Genomic DNA, 27,290 nt, shown 5'->3' with positions numbered 1-27,290 from the left:
CATTAATGTATCGCTTTTAGCCCACTATCAGTCCAGTAAGTACATTTTTTAAATATTTTTTTTGTAATCTCTTACAGGTGTGGATTCAGCTAGTTCCTGAAGTGCAAAAGCATCTAATTGTGAAAATTAGATTTAAATAACTACTTTACAGCTTTTGGTGCGTGGTTACTACGGCTGTAATGTGGGAGACTACAGAAAGTGTTGCCACAGCTACAATAACGTTTAAAAAATATGCACAACCAAGGTTCCCAAGTTCTCCGGGGTAAGAGATGACATTTGCTGTAGGATCCAGCTTTTTAGCTCACATCATCCTGCATTCTTGTACAGCATTTCTGGTTTAAGGTTCCCACTTTAAATGTAGGACTAAAAGAACCAGAATGCAAAACGAAAGAGCAGCCGAAGGCATGCCTGAATGAGTGTCTTGCACTTGAAACCGATCAACTGAAAAAACCTTTAGTTTCTCTTGTGGTTTCTGCGCGTGCTATTTGTCTTTATTTGATAGCCATACATCCAGGGATGTCATTTAGGGGTCGCCAGAGGTCTCAACTGCAACCTCTGAGGTCTCCCTTGCGACCTCTGTTAAAACAAATTTTTTTGGTAATGCAAGCTCCTGGACTGTGGCCAGCACCATGTGGCTCTTTACTTCTGGAGTGGCTGGCTTTCTTTTTCAGGCCCCTTCAAAAAGAAAAAGAAAATTAAGAACAGGAGTGCCACAAGTCTAACACTTTCAGCACAAGCCCTAAATAAGAAAGAATAGGAATACAAAATAATGTGTCTTTCTGGAACTCTATACAATAATTGCTAGACTCATTAAAGGTTTATTTCAGGCACACTTCAGGGGTTGAGTCACTGATTTAGTCTGTTCTTAAACGCCTCAACTCAGCCTTTCATTATTCTGAGGTTGATAAATGAGTACCAACACAGGTTGGGTGAAATTGGGTGTATATTTTTTCTATATAAAGCGCTTAAGCGTAAGTGCTATATAATAACACATCTTTATCATTTCGTCATGGACGTCTGCTTGCATTCACATTAATTTGGTAATATGGGTTTATACACACTGATCTTAATGATACATTGGCGATCCATTTTCGTATGAAATGTACATCACATTATAGTGATATCATAACCATATGTGCAATTCCCGTGAGGAGAGGACACTTTCTTGCTGCTGCTGCTGTATTTTGTCAACGTGCGTTGGGAGTTCTAAGAACTCGCGCATTTCGCATTTCCAACTCGCCTGCTCGCTCGCTTCCAGGAGGAGGCGGAGCGCTGTGCCGTCACGTGACTGATCACCTGACCTATCCAGGCACATAAAGCAGAGCTCAGCACAGCCGAGCGGCGTGTGCAATTCCCGTGAGGAGAGGACACTTTCTTGCTGCTGCTGCTGTATTTTGTCAACGTGCGCTGGGAGTTCTAAGAACTCGCGCATTTTGCATTTCCAACTCGCCTGCTCGCTCGCTTCCAGGAGGAGGCGGAGCGCTGTGCCGTCACGTGACTGATCACCTGACCTATCCAGGCACATAAAGCAGAGCTCAGCACAGCCGAGCGGCGTGTGCAATTCCCGTGAGGAGAGGACACTTTCTTGCTGCTGCTGCTGTATTTTGTCAACGTGCGCTGGGAGTTCTAAGAACTCGCGCATTTCGTATTTCCAACTCGCCTGCTCGCTCGCTTCCAGGAGGAGGCGGAGCGCTGTGCCGTCACGTGACTGATCACCTGACCTATCCAGGCACATAAAGCAGAGCTCAGCACAGCCGAGCGGCGTGTGCAATTCCCGTGAGGAGAGGACACTTTCTTGCTGCTGCTGCTGTATTTTGTCAACGTGCGCTGGGAGTTCTAAGAACTCGCGCATTTCGCATTTCCAACTCGCCTGCTCGCTCGCTTCCAGGAGGAGGCGGAGCGCTGTGCCGTCACGTGACTGATCACCTGACCTATCCAGGCACATAAAGCAGAGCTCAGCACAGCCGAGCGGCGTGTGCAATTCCCGTGAGGAGAGGACACTTTCTTGCTGCTGCTGCTGTATTTTGTCAACGTGCGCTGGGAGTTCTAAGAACTCGCGCATTTCGCATTTCCAACTCGCCTGCTCGCTCGCTTCCAGGAGGAGGCGGAGCGCTGTGCCGTCACGTGACTGATCACCTGACCTATCCAGGCACATAAAGCAGAGCTCAGCACACCCTTGCGGTGTTAAGCCCGAAGGAGTAAAGGCCGCTGGCTGTTGTGCGGCTGTTTGGCGCTGGAGGTGCCTACAACGAGGATATAGCTTCCCTCTCTCAGTGACCAGCTCGAGAGGAGCTGCACAACGATGGGCCGCTTCAAAAGTGAGAACTCAGATTCAGGGGCGGAAGAGCGAGTGAAAACCAGGCAACAGGTAAGGCAGCGTGTTGCTTCTGATCCGTCTTCAGCCAGTGGATTGTCACCGATTGTGGGCGGCCCTAACAAAGGTCTGTTGCCTTGGAGACAAAGCCGCCTTGTCTTTTTAGCAAAAAAAGCCCATGTGAAGGACCAGCCCCAAGCACCGGCCATAAAAGAAATTACTTCTATGGACCTGGTACACGATGAAGGGGATTCTGGCAATACACTGACGGAGGACTTACTCAACCCAGACCTGGAACAGAGCCTACCTGTGGCGGATAGGTCCCAGGGGGAACAGAGTCAGCACACCCTGCCAAGTGACCCAGGGGAAAAAATATACCCGCAAAACCCTTTAGAGGCAGGGTCGTCCCCGTAAGGGTCTCATTGCCTGGAAATGCCCGGTGGGGTAGAATCCTCGGAAGGGGGGCTAGACACACACAAGGAGAACCTGGTTGCGGAACAGTCCTATGCTGTGGCCCCAACAGGTATGGCTATGGGAGCAAAGGTAGAAGGGTCCGATTTTTATGATGCAGTCCCACCCATGAACAAGGAAGACCTGAATGATCAACAAGGGTCTGTACTCCCCAGCATACAATCAGAGAAAATTAGGGAAAATCTGGATATTATACCAACTCAGAAGGAGGTGACCACAGAATGTCCAACTACAGAGAATGATCTGCCTCAGATGTATCTTGCCACTCTGGAGAAATCTCCCAACCCACGACAAATCCATTTAAGCTCTGGAAGCAGTTTCACCGATATAGATCTAAGTGTCGGTGACTGCGGGGAGCCCAGGCCTGGTTCTTTGCAGGAAACCTACCCTCAAAGTGCTGGCATGGACAGGGCCTGTGAAACCCTTAGTAATACAAGCCTCGCTTCCAAATTAATCCAGGATATCTCAAACCTCACGGGCAAAATAGTGAGAGAAAAAAGGAGAAGTTTATCGTTCATCAAGGATAAACTAGCTGCGATTGACGATGAAGTGGATCCAGCAGATCAGTTTTCTTCGAACTCCTCACAAATAGGAGGTAATTTACATCAAACCCCAGGAATTAGACAGAGGGATTACAGAAGCCAAGCCCCCCAAGGGGAGGCGAAAAAGGCCCACAAGCTGGGCATAGATGACATCGCCCTTCAAAAAATAAGTGATCTGTGCTTGAAGGGAAGGCAGGATGACCTAGCTCACATCCAAAATGTGGTGATGGCATCACTAAACATTACGCTTGCTCCTTTTTTGAAACTTTACGAGACTCTAAATGAAACCTTGCAGTTATTACACCTATCAACAGTAAAAACTGAGGAAGGGATGGGTGAAATAGTTAGTTTCACGAAGCAATTGGATATGAGATTACAAAAAGAGTCGGACCTCTCACATCAATGGCAAAATCGCCTATGTGATTTGGCGCGTCAGGAGTCTAATGATAAGCAACTACTGATGGAAGCCATACTGGATGATCATAAATGGATAAGAAAATTGAATCAGCAATCCGCCTTAAGATCAGTCCCAAAGCGAAGTCCTATAAGGGACCGAGACCCGGTAGATCCTAGGAGGAAAGACCTGGAAGATCAGAGAAGGACAGACCCGGAAATGGCCAAGACAAAGGAAAAAGTTGGTGGTCCCTTAGTATTAGGGAAGGGCATAAAGATGTCTAAACCTACTAATCCGGACTGCATCTTGATAGTAGAGGATGAGGAGGTAAAATCAAGCTTTGCGATCTTTAAAGAACCCCCACAGCAATCGGGAAAAAAGAACACTACCGCAAAAGACCCTCCCCACAAAGACCAGAAAGAAACAGGTCAAAAGAAAGCAAAAAAACAGGTATGCAAGCGTAAGGCTAATGGATCAAGAGCCTTCTTAAGAAACATCAACCTGCCTATTGAGAAGCCGGAAGAGCCGTTACCTAAGAAGCCCAGGAGAGAAATTAACTTGTTGAGTGTATCGAAGGAAAAAGTTGTGCAGAAGATACCTCAAGATGGGGAGTCGGTCCTGCAAAAGAAAAACGACCGGGACTCAAGTGGCTGTCTGAGTGATCTCATTGAAATAATTGAGGAAACCAGAGAGGAAGAGATGTGGGACGACATCAGCTTATCAGAATGGCAAGAAATTGATAAGCAGTTAGATGATGTCCCGACAGGAAAAGAATTAAGAACAGAGGAAGATCAGCGAGTGAATAAGCTCACTGGGAAAATAAGGAAAAACGAAGACGGTAAACAAAGACAGTACCGTTCTCATTATCCCAAAGACGAACATCGGAATGCCATAAGGAACACACGGGACAGGCATCAAGCAAGTAGATCCCATCGATGGTCAGAACACCGAGACCGCGTCCCAAAAGATGAGAAGGAAAACGCTAAAAGGAGGCCACGGGACAAGTACCGAGAAAATCGATCCCATCGGTGGTCTAAATCGCCGTGTAAATCCCGTGACAAAAGGGCAAAAGATCTCAAAGGAAAAAAGATTGACACTAAAACCCAAGAACTACGATCAATCTCACGGGACAAGAAAAAGAGCCCGAATAATGCAACAAAAAGTAGGGACTTATTAAAACAACTAGAAGCCAGACGAATGGCTAGACGTCAGATAAGCACAGGGAATCTTCCGAGAAAAACCCCAAGATACAGGAGTCCTGAAAAGTCAATGACAAAAGATCAGCAAGGGGTGAGATGGGATACCCCAGGTGAGTATGAACATTTCCACACACTGAAACTGGAACGGACCTGGAGAGACAGACGAAGGATAGTGCTGAATAGGAACAGGGTGATGTCAATACTTAAAGATCTACCAGCAAGTCGGAAAATCCACACTGATGATGTGGCAATTGTGGAATTCATTGATGAAGAAAAGCCGGACGTGGTCCTACTACACTTGACAACAAGAAAAGTGAAAGATAGCTTACTGGATGTAAAGAATAACCTGGAGTCTTGGGGATATAGACTTACAGACCCAGACAATAAAAGTACCCGGAGAGAGGCAAATACCCACAGACCTGTCGATGATAGGGTGGAAAAAATAATAAAAACCCGAGAAAGGAAACCCATTAACACGCGGCAAGAAGAGAGGTCGAACCAAAAGTCAAATAGCAGGCAAGAGCGCCTGGATACAAGGGACCGTAGCTCAGAACCAGTGCGCAAAATAAACAGCACCCAGAGGTCAACAGATAACCAACTAACAAAACTGAGATTTACGGTTGATAACTCAAGTAAGAAGACAAAACGGGCAGGAGTCAGTAATCAGACACTGACAAAAGTGGAGAGTCGAGGACATATGCCCAGTATCAATCCAGAAAAAAAGCGACAATAGACCGCCCACATCGGTGTAGGAACCAAATCCCTCTTAGCCTCATGGAACACACAGGGATTCGTCCATCTATATTCGGGAGAAAGTAACTTCCTTGAGAAATATGAACTAATTTGCATACAAGAGAGCTGGATTAGAACAACTTACGTGTGTGAAGGTTATTTGGTCTACATAAATCCGGCACAGAAAGGACCTTTGGGAAGACCCCGGGCGGGGCTTATAACCTTAGTGAAGGATGACTGTCAACTCCAAGTCTTAGAACATCTGACGCCAAACCCGCTTCTCCAAATACTTAAAATAGTGAAAAATAGAGGACGGTATGAAAAGAGACTCCTGTTAATAAATACATACTGGAATGTCTCCGAACTAGCTACGGAGAAATATCTATCGGAGTTGACGGTGGCTCTTGACGCCTCAATGCGAGAAGACAAGGACCAACTGATTATCATATGCGGGGACCTGAATATCAAATTGCTGGATAAAAATGGCTTGTTGCAAAGAAGACACAATCTCCCGAACAATGAAAAACGCTGGCTGGCAGAAATGGACATTCGAGAGTTGTCAATGTTGAATGGCCAAACAGCAGGTGATATTCCGGGAGCGGACACCTGGTTTGCGAACTCAACGAAAGCCTGCTTGGATTATTGCTTTGTCGCAAGAAATACATTGCCTTGGATAAACTCCTTTAAAGTTGTCCCACAGACTCGCAGCGACCATGCTCTCCTTGAAATTGAATTACTCTGGAAAACGGAAGAGCCGGAACATCAAAACATCCCCGAAATGGAACTATCATGGGGACGTAACAGGCTGAAAATCAAAGCAAGGACAATCCCTCAATTAGCAGTGCGGCTTACTCATAACTTTGAAGTTAACCATGAAACAGCGGAATATGGCTGCCTACTCAAGGAGTTTGAGATTAAAAAGGGATTAAACAAAAAAAAAGATTTTACGAGGAATCACGCATATAGCAAAATCCTGGTGGAAAAAAGAAGGGAACATCGTGCAGATTTGAGACATCTCCAGAAAAGCAGCCACACTAACAAAGAGGAACGTATAAGACACTGTAAACAGTCCTATAAAAATTGGCTAAAATCCACTAGGATTTGGCGAGCACAAGCAGATGCCGAGAAATGCCGAGATGGCAGCAATAACTACATCTAACTCTAGGTCCCTGTGGGAGATAATCAATAAAGGGGATGATTTTCAGTCAGCCCTGACATCCAGTAACGTCTCAAAAAAGGACTGGGTAAAGTTTTACAGTGATCTCTTTCAGGAGAAAGGCTCAATAAAGACCAAGAAAAGTTCGGGGAATGAATGGCGTATTGATATCGACAGGGATGACATTCTAACAAGAATTCAAAAATGTAGCTCATAGCGAGCTGCCGGTCCAGACGGCATCTCGAATTCGATGCTGAAGGAAAACAAGGAAGAGTGGGCGGATTTTATCCTGGTACTATTCCAGCAGATATTAAAAACAAGATCAATCCCACACTCTTGGAAAGAGGCCCTAATTGTACCCATATATAAAAAAGGAGACCGTAACAATCCAAGGAATTACAGGCCCATCGCCCTCCTAGATTCCATAGGGAAACTGTTTTGTTCCATCCTGCTAAGAGATCTTAAAAAGTGGGCAATTAGGGAAGGGATCCTGAACAAAAGACAAACAGCTTTCATGAGTGGCGTCGGAACATCATTGAATCTATTCATCTTGAATATGCTAAAGATGCGGGCACTAAAACAAAAAAGGAATATTTACCTGGGCTTCGTTGATCTCGAACAGGCCTTTGATGGGATCTGTAGAGAACTGCTTTGGTCCAAACTCAGGAAATGGAATTGCCCGCAAGATCTGCTACAGGCCATTCAGGAACTGTACACCAACACCTCAGTTCAGATAGTGGTCTCAAAAGGAGCAGATCTGACAGAGAATATCTTAACCACCAAGGGCATAAAGCAAGGGTGCGCCCTGGCACCTTTCCTGTTTGTTTTGTACCTAGCAGACATGAAAGAATCACAGGAACACATCCGTGCATTCCCCCCAGTATTTCAGGAGGAAGCCCTCTCATGGATCGTTTATGCGGACGACGTGGTATTCATGGACCAAACTCCCATAGGTCTGCAAAGACGCATGGTGTAATTCAAGTCTTATTTAAGCAAAAACCATCTGTCGGTCAACGTAAAAAAATCCATGGTCCTAATAATGCAGTCGGCACGAGGTCCTAATATCGGGAAAAATAAAAAGGGCTTTACATGGTCATTGGACAATCAACCTCTGGAAATAGTTGATTCAACAGTTTACCTGGGGGTTAGAATAAACAAAAACATCAATGAGCAGGGCCAACTAAATTTTATCAAAGAAAAGCTGATGAAACTCTCTAATCAAGCTCGAGCCCTGCACCGACGCTACGGAACCTTTTCAATGATGCCACTAATCATATTCTACAAGCAAAAAGTAGTGGCAAGTATAACATACGGAGCTGAATCATTGTTAAATCTTCACTGGAAAACGTGGGCGGTTCTAGAGGCTTTTTTCTGGAGAAGGGTACTTAGGCTTCCGAACTGTCTCCCTGCATCGATAATAAGACATGAGTTGAGATTACAATCAATGGAGTCAATAGTGCTGTGGAAGACCCTCTCGCTATTTCAAAAATGTATCCTTGATAAACCTCCCATTTCATTCGAATTACTAGCGAATAAAGAGGTAATCAATGCAGATCCGCATCTTAATGCTTGGAAACAGAACTGCTTTGAAATTCTGGAACATCATCATATCAAAATGGACACGCTAAAAGATAACCCCGAGAAAGCAAAGAAATAAATACGAGAAAATGACTGGATAGCCACTGACAATCTAAAGAGGGAGAACACAAAGTGTTATTATATCATCTGGGAGCGCAAGGCACTGAATGATCCTCCACCTTATCTCCGAAGATTTCCCTCTTCAAAATATAGGGATCTCTTGATGAGAGTCAGATTTAACATCCTGCCAACAAGAGAAGTGCAATATTTAAGGAAACAAATTCTAAAGGAAGCTGCTAGTTGCCGTTTCTGCAATGCTCCGGATATCTTGGAATCAGTAAAACATTGGACGTTTTCCTGTCCGGCCTTAATCACCCGAAGGAACTTATACCTAGGAGATTGGGTGGATAACATAAATATATTGACAGATGAGGATTATTGGGAACGAGTTCTGACGGTCCAAAAACTTGGTCCGACCCTGGAAGTACTACGATTCATAGAATCGATTTTAAAAGGTCTCGAGGGTAATGATGAAGTTGAAGAGGAGGTTGAACCTTCGTAAGGATGGTGGTGCCTGGAAAAGGACATTGACTATTTCTTGTGTCTTTGTTAAAGGTTGAAAATTTATTTAACCAATAAAACATAAAAAATAAAATAAAAATAACCATATTTTTCGTAGTGTACAATGCTATGTGATGCCACTCCCTGTTTTGTCAACGGGTGAAAGGTCGTGTTCCATAGCTTCCTGGATATCACTTCGGGGTGGGTCAACCGACATCACTTCCTGTGATGTCATCAGAGGGTCAAGTGATGCCACTTCCGGTACCCCTGGCATTTTGGTGAAATGACGTCCCTGCATACATCTTTTTGTTAGGCATAATATGAATGCTAATTGCGGCCCTACCAAAAACATGCCAATGCAATAGTGACATAGTGTTGCATCAGTCACGTTGTGGGAGGCAGGGTTATTCCGTAGTTATAGCAACCCTCTTTGCTACACCAATAGTGGTGCTTTTTCTGTTATGTAGTTGGCATTTCCCATATTTATGACACGGAAAGCGCCGCAGTAGACATGATGCTGCGCACTGTCTCTCTTGCTTCTACTAACATCCAACAAGTCGGCAGAAATAAAGGCGGAGCACGCGTATACTTAATGCGCATGCGCCGGTGTGTGCTTTCCCAATTTGTCAGAGGAAGCCGGAAGTAACCCAGCTCTTAATTCTAGCCCATGCGTGCAGCTTTGGCGGCCGCGGTCAGACTCCCGTTCACCCTGGCGGCTCTAAATGGCTGCAGCGCCTCCACTGTAGCCCCCGTTTGCAAGGAGGGATGCCGGTTGCTCACCCTGCCGGGAGGGGGCGCTGGAGTCCCCAACGGGCTATGCGGGCAGCACACGCATTCGGCGGCTGGTGAGTCTGAGCATGCGCACGACGAGGGAACTGCTAAATGGTTGTGTGTGTTCTGATTTGCCGGAAATTACGTATCCGGTTATTGCGTCAGTTGTGTGAACAGGTGCCTAAAAGAAATGTATTGGAGTTGTACGTTTTTATCCTAATAACCAATAAGGGTTTACACATGATAAATACCATATCATTAAAGTAAATTACACATTTGCAAATGCGCATTTTTCAACCGAGGTAAGGTAACTTGGTGTCGAAAAAAAGAATATATGCTCATAGCTGCCAAATGGGACTTTGACATATGAAACCTGAACTAGTTTTGGTTTTGCACATTTTTTGCTGGGACATGTAAATATATGCTCATAGCTGCCAAGTGGGCATTGACATATAGCATATAACACATACCACATATAACTAGTTCTGGTTTGGGACATGTAGTTCCATTCTTAGCGAAAACAGGCCTACAAATCCCACGATGCATTGTACAAAACTAGGACTGGCATGACATGGGGCCCCTTGGCTGCAATTTATTTTTGTGTTTAATAATTTTTATTCATTTTAAATAAGAACATGATGTACAACAAAACGGTGAATTGAGAAAAGTACATAAAATATTGGCTGCAATTTTTACTCCACAATCGACTAGAGTTTTTTTTTCCATTGTACTCTGGCCCGTAAATATTTCACACGAGCATAGTGAGAGAACACCAAACCAGCTACACAAGGTTCCTAACCACGAACATGTTTAAAATGTGTTGAATGTGCATTTTATGAAGTGACTTGAGAAACGTTCAATTGTAACTTGGTGGAGTTTTGGTTGCTCCACAAATAGAGCTGATAAATGTAAGCCAACGATTGAATTTGAAACATTCTGTTTCAAGTACATATATGCCAACATTCGGAAGCCCCTGGGAGGGAGATTTTGTCACAGAAATCGGGAGATGTACATTTTTCCATAGGAATGCATTGAGCCTGGAATCTGCCGAAGATGCTCATGCTTGGGTATCCCTCTGTACTTCTGCTAAAGATAACGTGGGAACTCCTGTATATACTCTGGGAACCTCCTGGACCCCTGCTGGATTTGCATGCACTTGAGGGACCTCCAGTACATGTGCTGAAAATACTCAAATTCCTCTAGTCAATCTGTCCTAGATTGTTGTGGGCAGAGGAATCTGATCTAAGGAGTGTGTCACAACAGATCCACCTGCTACCAGTGATTGCGGACACCTCTTGCCTCTAACCTGATGCACTAAAATTTGCAAAGTGTGTGAAACCTTTTACATTTCTAGATATGTAGAGTAAATTGTGACCGCCCTCCTGTTATTCAGAAAAGTCATCTTGCCCTCCTTCTCTGAGGGGGAGCCTCATGTAAAATATCTCCACTGTCCTTTTAAAATGTGCAAAGGCTAACTTTCTTTTAGCGCCCATTACAACTGGGTTGAGCGGTTGTTTGTAGAGACCCACCATTCCCCCTCCTCTGTAACCTTTCTCCTTTCCGTTTTTTCCCCCACTATCACTGTGCCTGCTGTGATATACCACGAGAAGTCACTTCATATTCTCTGTTGCACAGGTGATACCGGATTCACCCATCCACCCTCTCTTTCTCTGCTCACTTCCAATGAACCCAATGCCTCCCAGCTCTTCCGCTTCTCTTCTAGCTGCTTCCCCCATTTTGACTTCACTTAATGTGCTGCTTTTCTCGGGGTGTTTTCTGGTCTTTCATCTCGGAGGAGTGCTAGCAGCCAGCATTGCCTTCTCCTATTTCTCAGGAGACAGTGAAGCAAGACTTTGTTGCAGCCTGAGGGTCTTTGTCTACTCTGGGCAAGGTTTGTACCGCACCTGGTCTGTAGAGCTGGCTGAGTGGGTTCTTCTCGAAATACTTATCGCTCATCGCACTAGGAATTGGTCCGAAATAGTATGGGTGTTCACGCTATATTCTGTTCTTCTGCATCATGTCATTTTTATGACCAGCAGTCAGGGTACTTGTAAATGATACTTTGTTAGCCAGCTTTGATCTTCAGGTTACTTTACAAATTGAAAGCACAGGAAAACAGAAAACCTACGTTTACATGGCGGGGCTAACTCTCCCCCCCACCCCCCAAAATCTACTCCAACTAGATCCTCAAACTCTGGACTTGGATATTATTACAACTCTTGGGAATTAGAACCACTCCCGTCCAGCTAAACCCAAACCTATCTTGCCACTGGACACTGTGGCAAACTGACAACGAGATGTGGGGGCGTCCCAACCACACCCGTACTACCAACAGCATGCGGGCAGTGCCCTGACCCACACCTGTTACCTCCAGAAGGCTACCACTCTCACCCATACTCAATTTGCCTACACAGCATCAAAACACATGTACCATCTTGCCTTACACAAAAAAATGGGTTACTATTCACACCCATGCTCACCTCTCATCCACCAAACAAGAATTGGTCACCATTCACACCCATACTACAATGCAAGAACATGCAACTCACACGTACTCTAAATCAATGGGCTAATGATCTGACCCATACACAAAACCCAAAAAACTCTGCGCATGTCTTGTATTGCAACAATACTCTACAGTGACCTAAAATTACACCGATACATTGTTCACATAAAACTCCTAAAAGTCAGTGTTTCATACCTCTGGGATGCAAACTAAACCTCCTGCAAACCCTCAAACAATGTTAGATTCGCATGTCAAACGGCATCCTATCAAAGAAGAAACATCCACACACAACATACAAATTCAATGCCAAAAGTCCATGTTGCACAGATGACCTGCAAACTTAAAACAACCTGAACATCCTCAAATGCGTTGTAGGAGTATCTTCACTCCACCTGCAATTTGGTGCAAAAAGTCCACGTTGCCATTACGTAACTCAAAACCTGAAATGCCTCAAATGTTACATGCTTCCGACAATATCCACCGTATCGTACTATCAACACAACTGAAAACAACCGTTAAACCCACCCTACCGGGAACACGCTTCAACCACTCTAAACGTAAAGATTGAAAATACTAATAACCCAGCAGGTATTTTAGTGTCGACCACAATTCTATGTCAAGACGGAGGCGAGCATTAAGCTTTCGCTTCTCTTTATTTTACTCTCCAGCAGCAACAAATAAGTCCTATTTCGTGAAAACATTTTTTTTTTTTAAACTTCAAGTTCCATCATTCCCTGTAGATTCAGTCTCTAGTCTCTATGCCTTAGTCCTTCATGTTCCTGTGCTCCTCCTTCTTTTCCTGCTCTCCAGATAAGTACACGTTATTTCAGAGCTCCGTGATTTGTATGCTTATAAAGTGTAATGCATGTAATAATATGACGGGGTTCTAATAGTATGGGCTTCATTGTGCGGCCCAGCGAGAGTGCAGCACAGCGTGCAGTGAGAAAGTAATTTGTTTTCACTGAGAAGAATCGGCGGCCCCGTGCCGCATTACCGGCATATCAGGTGCCTGCCGATCTCCTCATTCAGGCCCGCAGCGCTCCCCAGCGCGGCTGAGTGCGGGTGGCCCCCACCCTTGGAGGGGGGGAGCAAGCAGCACGAGCAGGAAACCTTTCTTTCCAGTTCGCGTTAGCGATCATATAAGAGCCCCCACCCTTGTGGGGGTGGAGCGCGAGCACACACAGCAGCTCGCGCTCGCAAAGGGAGAGTTTTTTTTCCCCCCTCCGTTGCGAGGGAGGAGCGAAGCTCCCGACCAGGAAGCCAATAAGAGCGCGAGCGCTCGTCTTGAGGAGCCCCCACCCTTGAGGGGGTGGAGTTACACACACGGCGCGGAGAAAGCTTCATTTCGGAAGTGTTTTCTCGCCGCACAGTAAGATACAGAGCGTGTATAAGCTCTTTGGATCGATACACTCAATTAACACATATATTCCCAGGCATAGGGCATAGAACCTAGCCCTGAGAAATCCTGCCCACCAAGAAATAGTGCAGACAGGTGCATCCTCATAGAGTGGAGCAGTGGACGTGCCCCTCCACCTGGAAAGGTATTGAAAGGCACCTAAACAGCACACTATTGTCTAATTTTGAATGGCGTGATGAGGAGCAAGAGGCAATCTATCCGGAAGATTTAGCCTACAGCTTTAAAGAAGTGCTGGGAGACTCGCTCACAGAGGCAATAGCGCAGGGGGTGAGACCTCTGCAAAACAGGCTGCACACCATAGAACTATACCTGAGCACAAAAGGTAAATGAACCGAAGACAGCACGTCCACCAGGGTTGCAGCAAAGGACCTCAAGGGGTGTAACAAGGCCCGGAAGAGCAAAGACTCTTCTGACTCCCGGGCCCAACTGAGGGGGCAAGTACTGAGGCCCCGTAGGCTTTGGACGCTTTTAGTAAGCTAAGAGAAGCGTTCATAAAAAAAATCGCAGGTGCGAGCCTCGAGACCCCCTACCCAGGGGATGATAATATGGGCAACATAGAAGGAGGTTTCCCCGAAGAGGAAATTCCAGAATCCCCTACCTCCTCACAAGAAGAGGCAGACAACGAAGGGGACGAGAGCAGCCAACCTCCGCCGAGGAAGAGGCTCAGAAAGCTCAACAATTTAGAGGAGGAAGAGACCTCCGATATGTTTAATCCTGAAGATATCAGGAACCCAAGATCATCAGAATGGGTACCATCGCCAAGAGTGGCGAAATACATGACGCAGAGATTGCGAAAAGCTTTAGAGAAAGTCGTCGGGCAGAGGATGAGAGCAGAATGCCTGAAACCGGAGTTACCAGGCAAGGTAGCAGAGGCTCCGGAGCTTGACCCGAAAATGTTATCATTTGTCTCAAAATCCAACAAGGATCCAAGAAAAGGCATTGATCGCTCTTGGAAAAGCTGTCCGGAGAAACTTCTCGACATTGCGGGAACATTAGCGAAGATCATGGATCTGGCTGAAAGTGCGAAGGACACGGGGGAAGAAGTGGACCCAGGAGTCCTAGCGAACTGGGCCCAGAGGGCAGTATGCCTTTTAGGCAATGCGAACTGCGCAATTTCTTCTGAACGCAGGAAAGGACTTCTACTTAAGATTGATCATCCTATGAAGCGGGCGAAGCTGCGCATGGTCTTCTATTCGGTGAAACCTTCGGCAAAGAAATGGGGAGGTTTGTAGGAACATACACCTCCCTAGAAAAGGCCCAAGCATCCATGAAAAAGATTTTCCCGGGACAAATATTTGGAGGGACCGGTCAGTCTAGAGGCCGAGCGGCCGGTCGCTACCAAGCATTCAGGAGGCCTCAAGGAAACGGAACTAATTACTGGGAAAACAGACATTTAGATGCATTCTTTCCCCCCAGAGGTCGCTTCCCGAGAGGAAGACGTAGCAGAGGTCAAGGGAGAGGACACAACTTCCCCACAGGTGAGAATCTTAATTTACCCACCAGTTGGGGGGAGAACTGCAGTATTCTGGGAGAACTGGCATGCGCTTTCCAGCGACGCCTGGGTTTTACGGACAGTAAAAGGCATGCACATAGAATTTATAGAGACGCCCACTCGAGGTCGGGTTCCCCGTCCTCTAGCAAAAACACAAACAGAGATAGATCTTTTACACGCAGAGCTACAGAAGTTAGCGGAGAAGCAGGCGATAGAGCCTTGTGAGACTCCTCCCAAATTTGTGAGCAACATGTTCTTGGTCTATCGAAAGGACAAAGTGAGACCCGTAATAAATCTAAGACATGAACAGATGGGTAGCGTACAACCATTTCAAAATGGAAGGAACCCACCATCTCAGAGACACACTCAGGCAGGATGATTGGTTGGTGTGGATAGATCTCAAAGACGCGTATTTGACAATAGCAGTTCAAAGAGATTTCCGTCCATTCCTAGCATTCAACTGGGGCGAGCAATTATGGCAGTTTGCAACCATGCCGTTTGGCCTAGCCTCAGCGTCATGGGCTTTCACGAAGATTATGAAACCAGTAGCAGCAGCGATCGGGGAGAAGGGGATTCGTATGATTATATACCTAGACGATATTCTTCTGATGGCCAGCTGCAGGGAGACGCTCCGCTACCAGTCTAGCTGGGTAGTGCATCTCCTAACGTCACTGGGATTCCTAGTGAACCGAGAAAAATCGGAAATGAAACCAGCCAAGAGAATAGAATTCCTAGGTTTCATCATAGACACCAGGTCATCGACACTAGAACTTCCAAACAGGAAAATAAGAGACATAAAAAGGGAGATAAGAACATGTCTCAGCAAAGCAGTTATATCGCTACGCACAATAGCACGAGTGGTGGGCCTCCTGGCACCCTCCATACAAGCAATATCCCAGGGCCTCTACACTGTCGAGCCCTACAAAGACTAAAGATAAGACACCTTCAGCAGGGTCTGCAATATCAGCAGCTAGTCCACATCGACCTGGAAGCCACAACAGAACTGGAGTGGTGGCTAGCAAACATGGAAGCATGGAACGGGAGAGCCATTTTCGGCGATCGTCCAGACCTGATTATAGAGTCGGACGCCAGCAGAGCAGGCTGGGGAGCCCGTTGCGGAGACCTTCCGACAGGAGGGAAGTGGAGTTCGGAAGAACTAAAACTTCACATCAACTGTACTACTAGCCGGATCATTTGCGATCAAGGCGTTTACGAAAGGGAAAGTGAACTCTTGTATTCTGTTGAAAATGGACATTTCAGCAGTAAAATACATCAACCACCGAGGGACGAGATCCAAACTCCTGGCGGAAATGGCCAAAGATTTCTGGCACTCCTGTCTGGAATCATGGATCTCGGTAGTAGCAGAATACCTGCCAGGATCACAGAACGTGATAGCAGACTGGAACTCCAGGTACCTCTCGGACTCCAGCGATTGGAAGCTGGATCGAGAGGTTTTTCCGACAGCTGGAAGAACGTTGGGGACCGGTCCATACAGATCTGTTTGCGTCCAGACTGAACGCACAGAAAGAGAGGTTCTTCAGCTAGAGGTTGGACCCAGCAGCTGCTGGAGTGGATGCTTTTCTGAAGGACTGGAGAGAACAGATTCTGTACGCCTTCCCGCCCTTCCTAATGCTGAGCAGAGTCCTGGCGAAAGCTCGCAGAGAAGCGGCGAATCTGATATTAATAGCTCCAAAATGGAAATCACAAGTTTGGTTTCCAGCACTCATGGAAATGTTAGCAGATTACCCGAGAATGTTACTCCAAGGAGTGAGCCTGCTCACGGACCCAGTTGGGTCATCTTCACCCTCTGAGAGTGAAGGGGATGCTGCCATTGATGGCGTGCAGGATAGCAGGAGACGCTGGAACCTCCCGGGCATTTCGGCGCAGGCTGCAAGTCTCATCGCTGAGTCATGGGCACCTTCAACCAGAAGGAGCTACGACGCAGCTTGGAATAAGTGGTAGTCATGGTGCAGAAGGAGAGATATTCATCCCGTTTCTGCACCTTTAGTCGAAGTACTGAATTTTCTGGCAGAACTTCTGCAAGATGGCAAAGCATATTGAACCATAGGAGTCTACAGATCTGCGATTTCAGCAGGTCATATACCACTAGATGGTACACCAGTGGGGGAGAACATAGCAGTGATTAGACTCCTAAAAGGAATAAGATTTAGGAAACCACCACAGCCTAAGTACAAGGTGCTATGGGACGTATCGGTGGTGCTGAAACTGCTAGCAGACTGCCCTTGCAACAGATACCTGTCACTATAACAAGTATCAGGGAAACTAGCCATGTTACTGTGTATGGTATCATGCAGGAGAGGGGCAGATGTGAAAGCACTGGAGATAGATAGAAAGACATATGGGCCGGAAGGAGTAACCTTTAACCTGGCAAAGAGAACTAGGACAGGTTCATCTACAATCACATTCACATACCCATACATGCAAGACTATCCGAAATGGTGCGTGGCCTCATGTATAAAAGGGTACGAAAGTAGAACAGCTGAAATGAGACCAGTAGGAACAACCCAACTACTTGTAGCGCACAGAAAACCACACAAAGGCGTAGCATCAGCCACGATAGCGAGATGGGTCAGAGATATCATGGGCCTAGCGGGCATTGCTTTATCTACATTCAGAGCGCATGCAGTCAGAGGAGCGATGGCTTCAAAGGCGTTGGGGCAAGGCACAGCCTTACAAGATATCATGAAAGCAGCAGATTGGGCTAGTGATAAAACGTTTAGGACGTTTTATTTTAGGCCAATCAACACAATAGCAGGAGCAGTAGCAAGAAGCTTTGAACAAGCTTAATGCTCGCCTCCGTCTTGACATAGAATGAAGATTCCTCCTGCTAATAGCACAGGGAGCTCTTGATTCTATTAAAGGCAAGGAGGCGAGCATTAATTCCCGACCCAGATACACAGGAAATGGGAAAAGTTAATGTAATGAACGAAGTATGCATTGTAAGTAACCATGATGACCATTTCCTCCCAGAATAGGGTGTGTATTCCCAGCCCTAACATAAATCCATTGGTATTTTGCGACATTAGGAGATGACCAAAAGAACGGCTGAATCATACTCGAGGAAGCTGGATTGATCCGATCGAATTGCAAGTTCTGAAGCAAGAGATCGATTCTGCAGAAAGCAAGGAATGCGAAGCTGTTGGGCCCATTGGCAAGTTAATGTTACAGAGGATTGCAGTTTAAAGCAGTCAAAAGAGGAGGAGCACAGGAACAGGAAGGACTAAGGCATAGAGACTAGAGACTGAAACTACAGGGAATGATGGGACTTGAAGTTTTTTTAAAAACATTTCTTTTTAAAATGTTTAAATATGACTTATTTGTTGAAACTGCTGGAGAGTAAAATAAAGAGAAGAGAAAGCTTAATGCTCGCCTCCTTGTCTTTAATAGAATCAAGAGCTCCCTGCGCTATTAGCAGATGGAATCTTCATTGTTACAGACAATTAGCTCAATCTTCCTAGAGACGCAGGACTGTCGCTCTCCCTGTCGAGTGCCCCTATTCACCAGTAAGCACTGCAACACATAGACTAATCAACATCAGAAGCAGAGCAGTTTCACCTACGTCTGTCTCATCGTACAATAGAACGTACCTCGTATAATGCTCAGACTGTGTCCGTGCCCCCGGAATGACTCACCGCAGGCCAACCAGAAACTATTGTTACCCACTTTGGCATCACATGCAGTGCACAAAGGCTGCCTCTGCGCCACCCGTTGGCTCGCCGTAGACCTGCAGTACAGCTGGTTCGCCGCATACCAGCGTAATCTGTCCTCCATCGCCTCTCTAACTCCTGTGTAAACTTCCCAATACAAGTTCGGGACCCAAGGTTGACTTCCTAGTCACACAGGGACACGTCCTCAGGTGCCTTCCTCTGAGGCCCATCGTTGCTACCACCACCGTACTGTACGATGACGTCGTCACTGCCTCTACACTCACAGAAGCGATCAGAGCTCTCCTCACTAACCCTCACTACAGCTCGCTGACTCCATTGTCCAAACCAGCGCAGCACAACGCCTGAGCACCCCACACACAGCCTCATGTGCGAGGCTCGGAGGGGGCATAAGAATATCCCGTTAATTTCCTTCAAATATCCAGTTCAGTTCCTTTCATGTGGCTAATTACTGGAAGTCCCTTTCCTCCGGCAGCCACACTGTGCTCTGTACACTGCACAGGAATCCTGCGATCAACATGTCCTGTGCCCATGTACTCAATGGCCGCCAGGCACTCTAATCAACAACTCCACACCTTGGGGCAGCTTCTGGATAATCCGAACTACAGACTCCCATGGCACCTCAGAGGAACCAGAACAGTCACTGGCACTTTTATATCTGGCTTCTGACACCATTTCTTCTGTAAAGGCGCCATCCAGGGCAACCCTGCCTCCTTTACATTTGCTGGGTGCCAAACCACTCAGTCTCTGGTGCTGCCGCCTTTACATTTGCTTTGTGCCAAACATCTCAGTCTCTGGCACTCTTACTTCTCCTCAGGTGCCAACCAAAGCATTCTCCGGCATCTTTAAGACTCTTTAAGGCACCTTAATATTCTCTGCCAAAATTACTTCTCCTCGGTGCCTACCAGGTCAGACTCCTTTACTTCTCCCCTATGTGTTGGGACTCATCATGGGGGGGCATTGGGTTCCCTCTTCTTTCCTCTGGACTCTCTGCTTCCTGCTCTGCACCCCCCACAGCAGTCTCCTTTCTCCTCTCCCTAGCTTGCATTCACACAGGTACTTGTCTTCCCCTGGGTTCTCCAAGGTCCTCACAAAGGCCAGCTCGTCGTCAATTGTTATGACCAGTAGTCAGGGTACTTATATAAAGAATACTCTGGTAGCTAGCTGTGATCTTCAGGTTACTTTAAATCACAAGGAGCTAGTAAGTACACTACTAGGGAAGCCCACTGGCTCCCACCACCTAGGCTACATAATCACCAACTGCCCAGGTGGAAGCTCACACACTCAACATTCCAGTCAGACAAACAGCATGCATTCAGGAAGAAGGATACATCAGGGGAATAAACATATGATAGGAATACCATTCCTAACAGTATCTCATGGGAGGGGAGGAGGGGGTATTTCGCCCATCCCTCTGCACCTGTTTATAATTTAATTGAAATCATTTGTAAGACATTCTAATATTTGAAAGTTGTAATGTTAAACATAGCTGACTGGGGAACATGTCAACCTATAGAAAAGCCAAAACAGTCTGCTTTACCACTTCTTGTTTTTAAAAACGACTGTGTATATGATTTGGTTGGGTCATTTGTTTAATGCCTGAAATTGGGAATTCTGGAGGAGTGGTGGGGAGTCTGAGATGGGGAACTAGAACTAGATTTGGTGGTGGACATGAATGAAGGAAAGGCTGTGCAAGTCGAAACAAGGAGTGAGCAACAAAGGGAGATTGGAATGGGGATTTTCAAAGACTCATCAGAGAGGTGAATTTGGAAGGACTATTGAGCGATAATGAACCCACCTCTTTTGTCGCTTTTTTTTTTTTTTTTGCATACATTGCTGTACAGAACATAAAATGTAAATTAATCCTACATCTATATATTCTATAAGGATGTCTGTGCATTGGTGACTGATCAGCTCCTCCTGTTCTAAAATGCTGCTATCCAGCATAGAGTAGGAGGAACGAAAAGCAGGTTGCCCTCAGGCATCAATAGTGTGATAGTTGTCACAGCCGTATTTTCCCCGTCCTAACCTAATCCCGAGCCTGTCCAGATGAGTGACTGCGGTTTATGGTTTCAAACACTTGCATGTTATAGTTAGTGTTGTGAAAACTGAAACCAGCACAAAGCCCACAGTGCATTTTGTACTTGGTAATTAAAGCATACACCCCATAACAAACATATTAGTCAAATATGAAGCTCTGGCGCTGTTTCCAAACTGCTCTTTTGATTTTAGCCAGAACACTAATTCGTGCCATTTGTCCCCTTTCCCCTTTTCATGGGGATATTTAGCAAAATACAATGGGTGTGAACCAGACAGTCCATCTCGGAATTATAACCTTTTACCAGAACATTATTTATATTGTTATTCTAGGTTTTGATAATGTGTTTGGCTCATTAAGGCAAATGTAACGGCTTCTTGTGAACACAAAATGCACTGTAAGTGATCACCGGCGAAGTCCCGTGAAGTCCCGCTTTGCCCGCTGCTCTGCTCTGCTCTCCATTTGATTTGGGACTACCTTGAACTACCTTGACCACAAGGCACTTTGTCTGGGTACCATTGTGGGCGTGCCTATAAAATAGGACTCGCGCGCGCACCGCGCGCGCGCACCGGCGAAGTCCCGTGAAGTCCCGCTTTGCCCGCTGCTCTGCTCTGCTCTCCATTTGATTTGGGACTACCTTGAACTACCTTGACCACAAGGTGAAGACTGCTTTTGCTTTGACCTGCTATATATGGACTTGAGGCTTTATATATATTTATATATATATATTTAACATCATACATGTGCTAATTGTGGTCTCTATTTACTTTTAGGCACTTTGTCTGGGTACCATTGTGGGCGTGCCTATAAAATAGGACTCGCGCGCGCACCGCGCGCGCGCACCGGCGAAGTCCCGCTTTGCCGCTTCGCCGCTGCGGCGCGAGCAAAGCGAGGGGCCTCTCAGAGGAGTGAGGGAGTTAATTGTAATTTTTCCTCTCTTTTGCCAGGCAATATACACTTCACAGAACCACAAATATTTATCTCTAGTGGTTCGTTAGCAATTCGTCAGTGAAGCTTTGAAGTAACATCATGAGCCGTAATATTTATACCTTACGTACTGGAATGCCGCCATTGCCTTTGCCAAAATTGTTTGTCAAAAAAAGCGGTGTGAACCCGCCTTCTAATCCCACCACTGATACTATTACCATGTGTGTGAATGAATCGAGTTTAAAAAAAGCCTTGCCTCAAATGGCGTCTGGACCATTGCTTGTGAACAAATTGCATGTCCAGGCCGCCCCCTGTGTCTCGACTCCACGAGCTACAGGGGCCGGGCCTGCGGCCAACCTAGCAGCCAAAAGTAAAAAACGAGTAATTGCTCGTGACACATCAGCATCAAGACTAAAAAATGTTACAAATTCAAAAGACATTAGATCCTTTTATGCGGACTGTGTTAATCCTAAATCTCTTTCACATCCCTCTCTAAGTGCTAAGCAAGTGGGCCCCAATACTTCCAATCAATTACAAGAAGTGTGTGGTTCCACTGTGCATGTTTCACTCTCTGACAGCACAGTGCTAAGAGGTGAATCTGTAGCTCACTATCCTCCCTCGAAACATAATCTTGAGGTTACGAAATGTTCAGAGGAAATGGTGCTTATCGATCTGTCTCCCCCTGACTCTGACTTTCTGTTAAATCAATCATTGGGAGGTTTGTCCTTCTCACCAAAACTATTCTCTGATGGGGGTTGCACTAGATCAAATGTAACCTCTTCTTTTATTCATCCCACTCCACGGAAGTTTTCTCCAGTGAATCAAGTTCCTCCTTGTTCAAATATTTCTAAAGTGCTGGAATTAACTTTGGGTGCTATGAATTTGACAATGCAAACTTTGACAACTCTATTCAATACATTGAACTCCAAACTGGACGTACAAAGCATGCAATTACTCTGTGTTGGCTTGGCAAGCCAAACAAGAAATAATCTGGGCCAATCAAGGTGTGAATCCAAAGACAAATCCTGGGAATCCTAGGACGACAGTTGACCAGTGCTCATCGCCCTTTATGCTCCCATTGGTGGTGGACCTAACTTCAGCTCCTACGATTGCGGCTGAGCCGCCGTTGGTAGACTTAACTTCGGCCCCTAACCTTATAGTTGATCTAACCTCTGCTCCTTACTCTGTACCGCCAATCTTGTCACAAAATTCAGTGGCAAATGTGAGCATAGACCAACAAGGAGCTGATCTTTTGTCCCCAATCACCGTGGACAACTCTGGAATCTTGTGTTCGCTCCCTTATATTGGTCAGATTATTAGAGAGGCTACTACAGAGGCTACTGATGACGTTGAAGTCATGACGTCTATTGAAGCTCCTCAAGCTCAATTTAAAATATTTACCAAAAAATCTTCTATCTCGAGTTCAAAGACCTGTTTATCAAACAAGGAACCATCTAAAAAAACGAAATCTGCACTTTCTAAAAAAGCTAAGAACATCAAAAATACAGAAATACCCAACCCAGCAAGCTCTAAATCCTTTTTTAACACGCTCACATTACCAAAAAAACAGGTTCAGAAAACCTCTAGTGTCATTACAAAAAAATATGCGCATTTGAATCAGCTGCGTAAACTCAAGCTTGATTGTGCCAACAAAAATCTGATTGCTGCTGAACCTTATGCGCCACTAGATCATTTAGTGCAAGCTGTTGAAAATTACGAACTAGCAGGAAATCAGCAAGCTCACCCTCAAGCCCTATCATCAAAATCCAAGCTGCCTGCTGGGTCCATATACGAGTCATCCTCTAATATAATTAATTCTGAAGCGGCGATACCTCAAGGTACGTCCAGAGAAATTATTAATAGCTGCTCTTCGACTCAGTCTCCTACATTCTCACTGTCCTCCCTGGCTGGCTGCGAGCAACAGATGCTAGCAAGAAGACGTTTAGAAATTAGAAATGAAGTGGATGCCTATATGAGTGCTTTTTCAACGTCAACAACTTTCAAAGCTCCCTTACTCAAATCTGCCAAATTAACCACCTCCATCCCTCAAGTACCTGAACGTATGGTCACATTTCAATGTGTTGATGATGAAACAACTCTTCCAGCTGAGCCATCATTTCCAAGTCAGGAAGCGGAAATTGCTTCACTAATAAATTCTCTACGGTCTAAACCAAAACAGTCTGGTCCCACCAACTTAATTCCTGTCCCCAACAAACCTCAGATAAAATCTATACTGAAAACAAAAAGAGATAAAGAATCTAATATTGCTTTAGTGTTGGGTTGTCGGCCAGCTCCCTTTCCGCAATATGTACTAAACAGACATAGCATCTTACAGATCTTTTCTGATATTCCCATATTGCAGGATATTGGATCGGCCGACATTGCACAGGTGGAGTTCTTCAATGACAATGTAGTGAGTACAGCCTGCATTTGGCTGACGTCCCGTGTTATCAGGAATCTGATATGGGATGCCAAAGCCCAATTACTCGAACTTGGATTCTTATTACTACTAGGTCCTGTGACGCCCACTAATGGCTCCCTGTGTGCGGAATCCTGGGTAAAGACGGCGTCAAATGAAATTAACAAGGCACAAAGCTTTACTGAGACTAATACTGCTGCTGTCACCTCAAATCAATGCCGTTGTAATTGCGATTCCAGAAGCTAACTTCCTTGCAAGGTCAATAAAGCACGAACTATAACCCTAGGGTCTTGGAATACTCGCGGCCATCGTCATCTGATTAATAATACACAAGACCCTCTTTCAAAGTTTGATGTAATTCTTTTGCAAGAAACCTGGTTTTTATCTGCCCCTTTATGGGATAACCATGGTTTACATTTCTCACCGGCAATTAAAGGTGTGAAGGGCCGGCCGATGTCTGGCCTTGTGACTGCCGCCAAAATATCTTCACAAATTGGAATTATTTTCTCATTTGCTCCAAATTTCTTCTCACAACTGACTATCATATCCGTTGCAAAGACCTTGTATGCGATTATTAACTTGTACTGGAACCCCAAAGGTATTGAGATGCAAAACTTCTTACTTGATTTATCCACCATGTTAGATTTCATCATACTGGTACCTAACATCAAGCACACTATTGTTGCTGGAGATCTAAATTTGCATTGTTTACATGATGATAATTTGCAAGAAAATAGCAGGCAAAGACTGTGGGAGAACTTAATGCGTTCTAGAGGGTTTTGTATGATAAATGGAAGCAAATTTGACACTGGTGAAATAACCTATACGTGGCAACAGGGCTGGAAAAAAGCCACTATTGATTATATCTATGTTGACGATAGGTTGTTTTCCAAAATTGAGGTTTTCAAAATTCAGCAGAATTTGAATAGCGATCACTGCATTCTCTCTATTGAATGGGCAATTGATGGCACCCCTTTAAGAACTCCATCTAAAATCGATCAGGGGCATTTAACGGTATCCAATTCCTTAAATCGCCTAAATTGGAATGAAACCAGTCTTGGAAAATTTGATGACGCTTTGCGTACATCCCTGTGTCACTCGCGCAATAGCTCCCAAGTTAATTGTGTCCCTTATTATGACCTTATGCAACATTACTCCAACTCTAAAGTGTGCAAGCCAAGAGTATCTAAGCACATACATATGTTTGATATGGAAATCAGAAATAAAAAAACTGAATATCGCCGTCAAATAAGAGAGGCACTAAAATTACCCTTGCACAGGAGGTTTGAAGCACTTAACAAAATAAAGATTACATACAGAAATTGGCGGCGACAACATCGTAGTAAACTATATCAGCGTGATGGCGAGCAAATGCTAATGCTGACTCGCAACAGCAATGTGACGGAAATTTGGAAAGTAATAGCCAACTCCTTATTTCCGATCCAAACATTTTCACAAACTCAGTGTGTACCGGAAGTAACTTGGCTTAGCTATTTTTCCAAAATGTATGCATTACCGCCTAACTCCGTGCAACTAGACACACTGTCTCATCAATCTTTTCACATTAACATTTCCAAAGTTGATATACTCTACTTTATCAACAAAATTAGTCAATCTAGAGCTCCAGGACCTGATGGGTTGTCAAACAAAACATTCAAACAACATCCAGTTTTGTGGACATCGATTCTATATCAGATATTTGTAAACATCAATGTTACTCAGAAAATCCCTCTGTCGTGGAAACATTCTCTCATTGTACCAATCCATAAGAAAGGCGACCGCTCACTACCTGAGAATTATAGACCAATTGCATTGTTAGATGCGCCTGGTAAATTATACAGCCGCATCATTCTGCAAGAATTAAACAGGTGGTCAGCGATTTCCCTTAAAAGAGATCCTTTTCAAACTGGATTTGTGGCAGGCCTAGGGACCTCGGTAAATTTGATAATGCTGAATATGATCAAATCTAAATATGCCCATTTAAATCAACCATTATATATGGCCTTCGTGGACTTTCGGTCTGCTTTTGACTCGGTAGACAGAACACTATTATTCCAAAAGTTGCAAAACTATGGCTGTCCCTCATCAGTGTTAACAGTAATCAAGATGTTACATTCAAATACATCCATGCAAGTGAGGCTGTCAATTGAAGGTATCCTGTCTGCAAACATCGACACCCTAAGGGGCCTTAAGCAAGGGTGCATTCTAGCATCTACCTTATTTAATCTTTTCTTGCTAGATATCGGTGGTGCTTTTGAAGAAACCGTCTCTGACGCTCCTAAATTAGGCACGCAAAAAATCACATGGCTGCTTTATGCCGACGATCTGGTGCTAATATCGCAAACACCGCGAGGGCTTCAGAATTTGCTAATTAAACTGGAGACGTATGTTGACAAGAACAATCTTACAATTAATGTCAGCAAAACACAAATAGTGATTTGCCAAAAAAGTAAAGATCAAAAAATGGGCAAGTACAAATGGCTTTTGAAGAATTCGCCCTTAAAAGTTGTCCACAGTTACAAATACCTGGGATTACCCTTCTCCGGCACCGTGAAAAATCAAATTTATCTTGATACATTAAGAACAAAAATTCTGACGCTAACATCACAGGCAAGAATAATTTTGCACAGATACGGCAAATTTACCACAACTCACATAGTTACATTTTATAATCAGAAAGTTGTTCCGATTGTTTCCTATGGAGCGGAAACTTTCCAGCCACGGCGTAGGGACGTTTGGGATTTACTTGAGGGCAAATTTTGGAAAGCTATATTTTCCTTACCCAAGTGTACTCCGATGTGCCTCTTAAGGTACGAGCTGGGCTTAATTTCATTATCTGCAGTGGTGGCGTGGAAAATGTGTAACTTTTATCGCAAATGTCTTCTTGGCTTTGACAACACAAATATCTTGTGTACGCTAGCACTGTATATGCGCTTATCGCATGATGCGTTTCCGAAGGAGTGGGTAAAGAGCATCCTGGGTTGGTTGGTAGAAGCTGACATCTCTATCGAGCTGCTGCTAAATAACCCTGATAAAGCGAAGAAAAAAATCTACTGGCATGACTGGATTACAACTCACCAATTATGC

The 27,290-nt window shown here is 45.0% G+C and overlaps 1 protein-coding gene across 2 annotated transcripts in view; it reads left to right on the top strand.

Annotated features, from left to right (window-relative positions):
- Nucleotides 1–9,541: 9,541 nt before the first annotated feature.
- Nucleotides 9,542–27,290, top strand: part of YRDC (yrdC N6-threonylcarbamoyltransferase domain containing) — a 151,434-nt gene continuing 133,685 nt past the window's right edge. The window contains exon 1 of one of the 2 annotated variants that reach the window (XM_069622656.1): nt 9,542–9,792. In XM_069622656.1, coding sequence (XP_069478757.1) covers nt 9,615–9,792 — 178 coding nt within the window. In that variant the 5' untranslated portion in view covers nt 9,542–9,614. The remainder of the gene's footprint in view (nt 9,793–27,290) is intronic. The other variant, XR_011279574.1, reaches the window with a different exon arrangement.

This window comes from Ambystoma mexicanum, chromosome 11 (assembly GCF_040938575.1).
Source record: "Ambystoma mexicanum isolate Mex_15411 chromosome 11, UKY_AmexF1_1, whole genome shotgun sequence".
In the NCBI taxonomy this organism is placed as follows: Eukaryota; Metazoa; Chordata; class Amphibia; order Caudata; family Ambystomatidae; genus Ambystoma; species Ambystoma mexicanum.
This window is presented reverse-complemented; position numbering and strand designations above follow the sequence as displayed.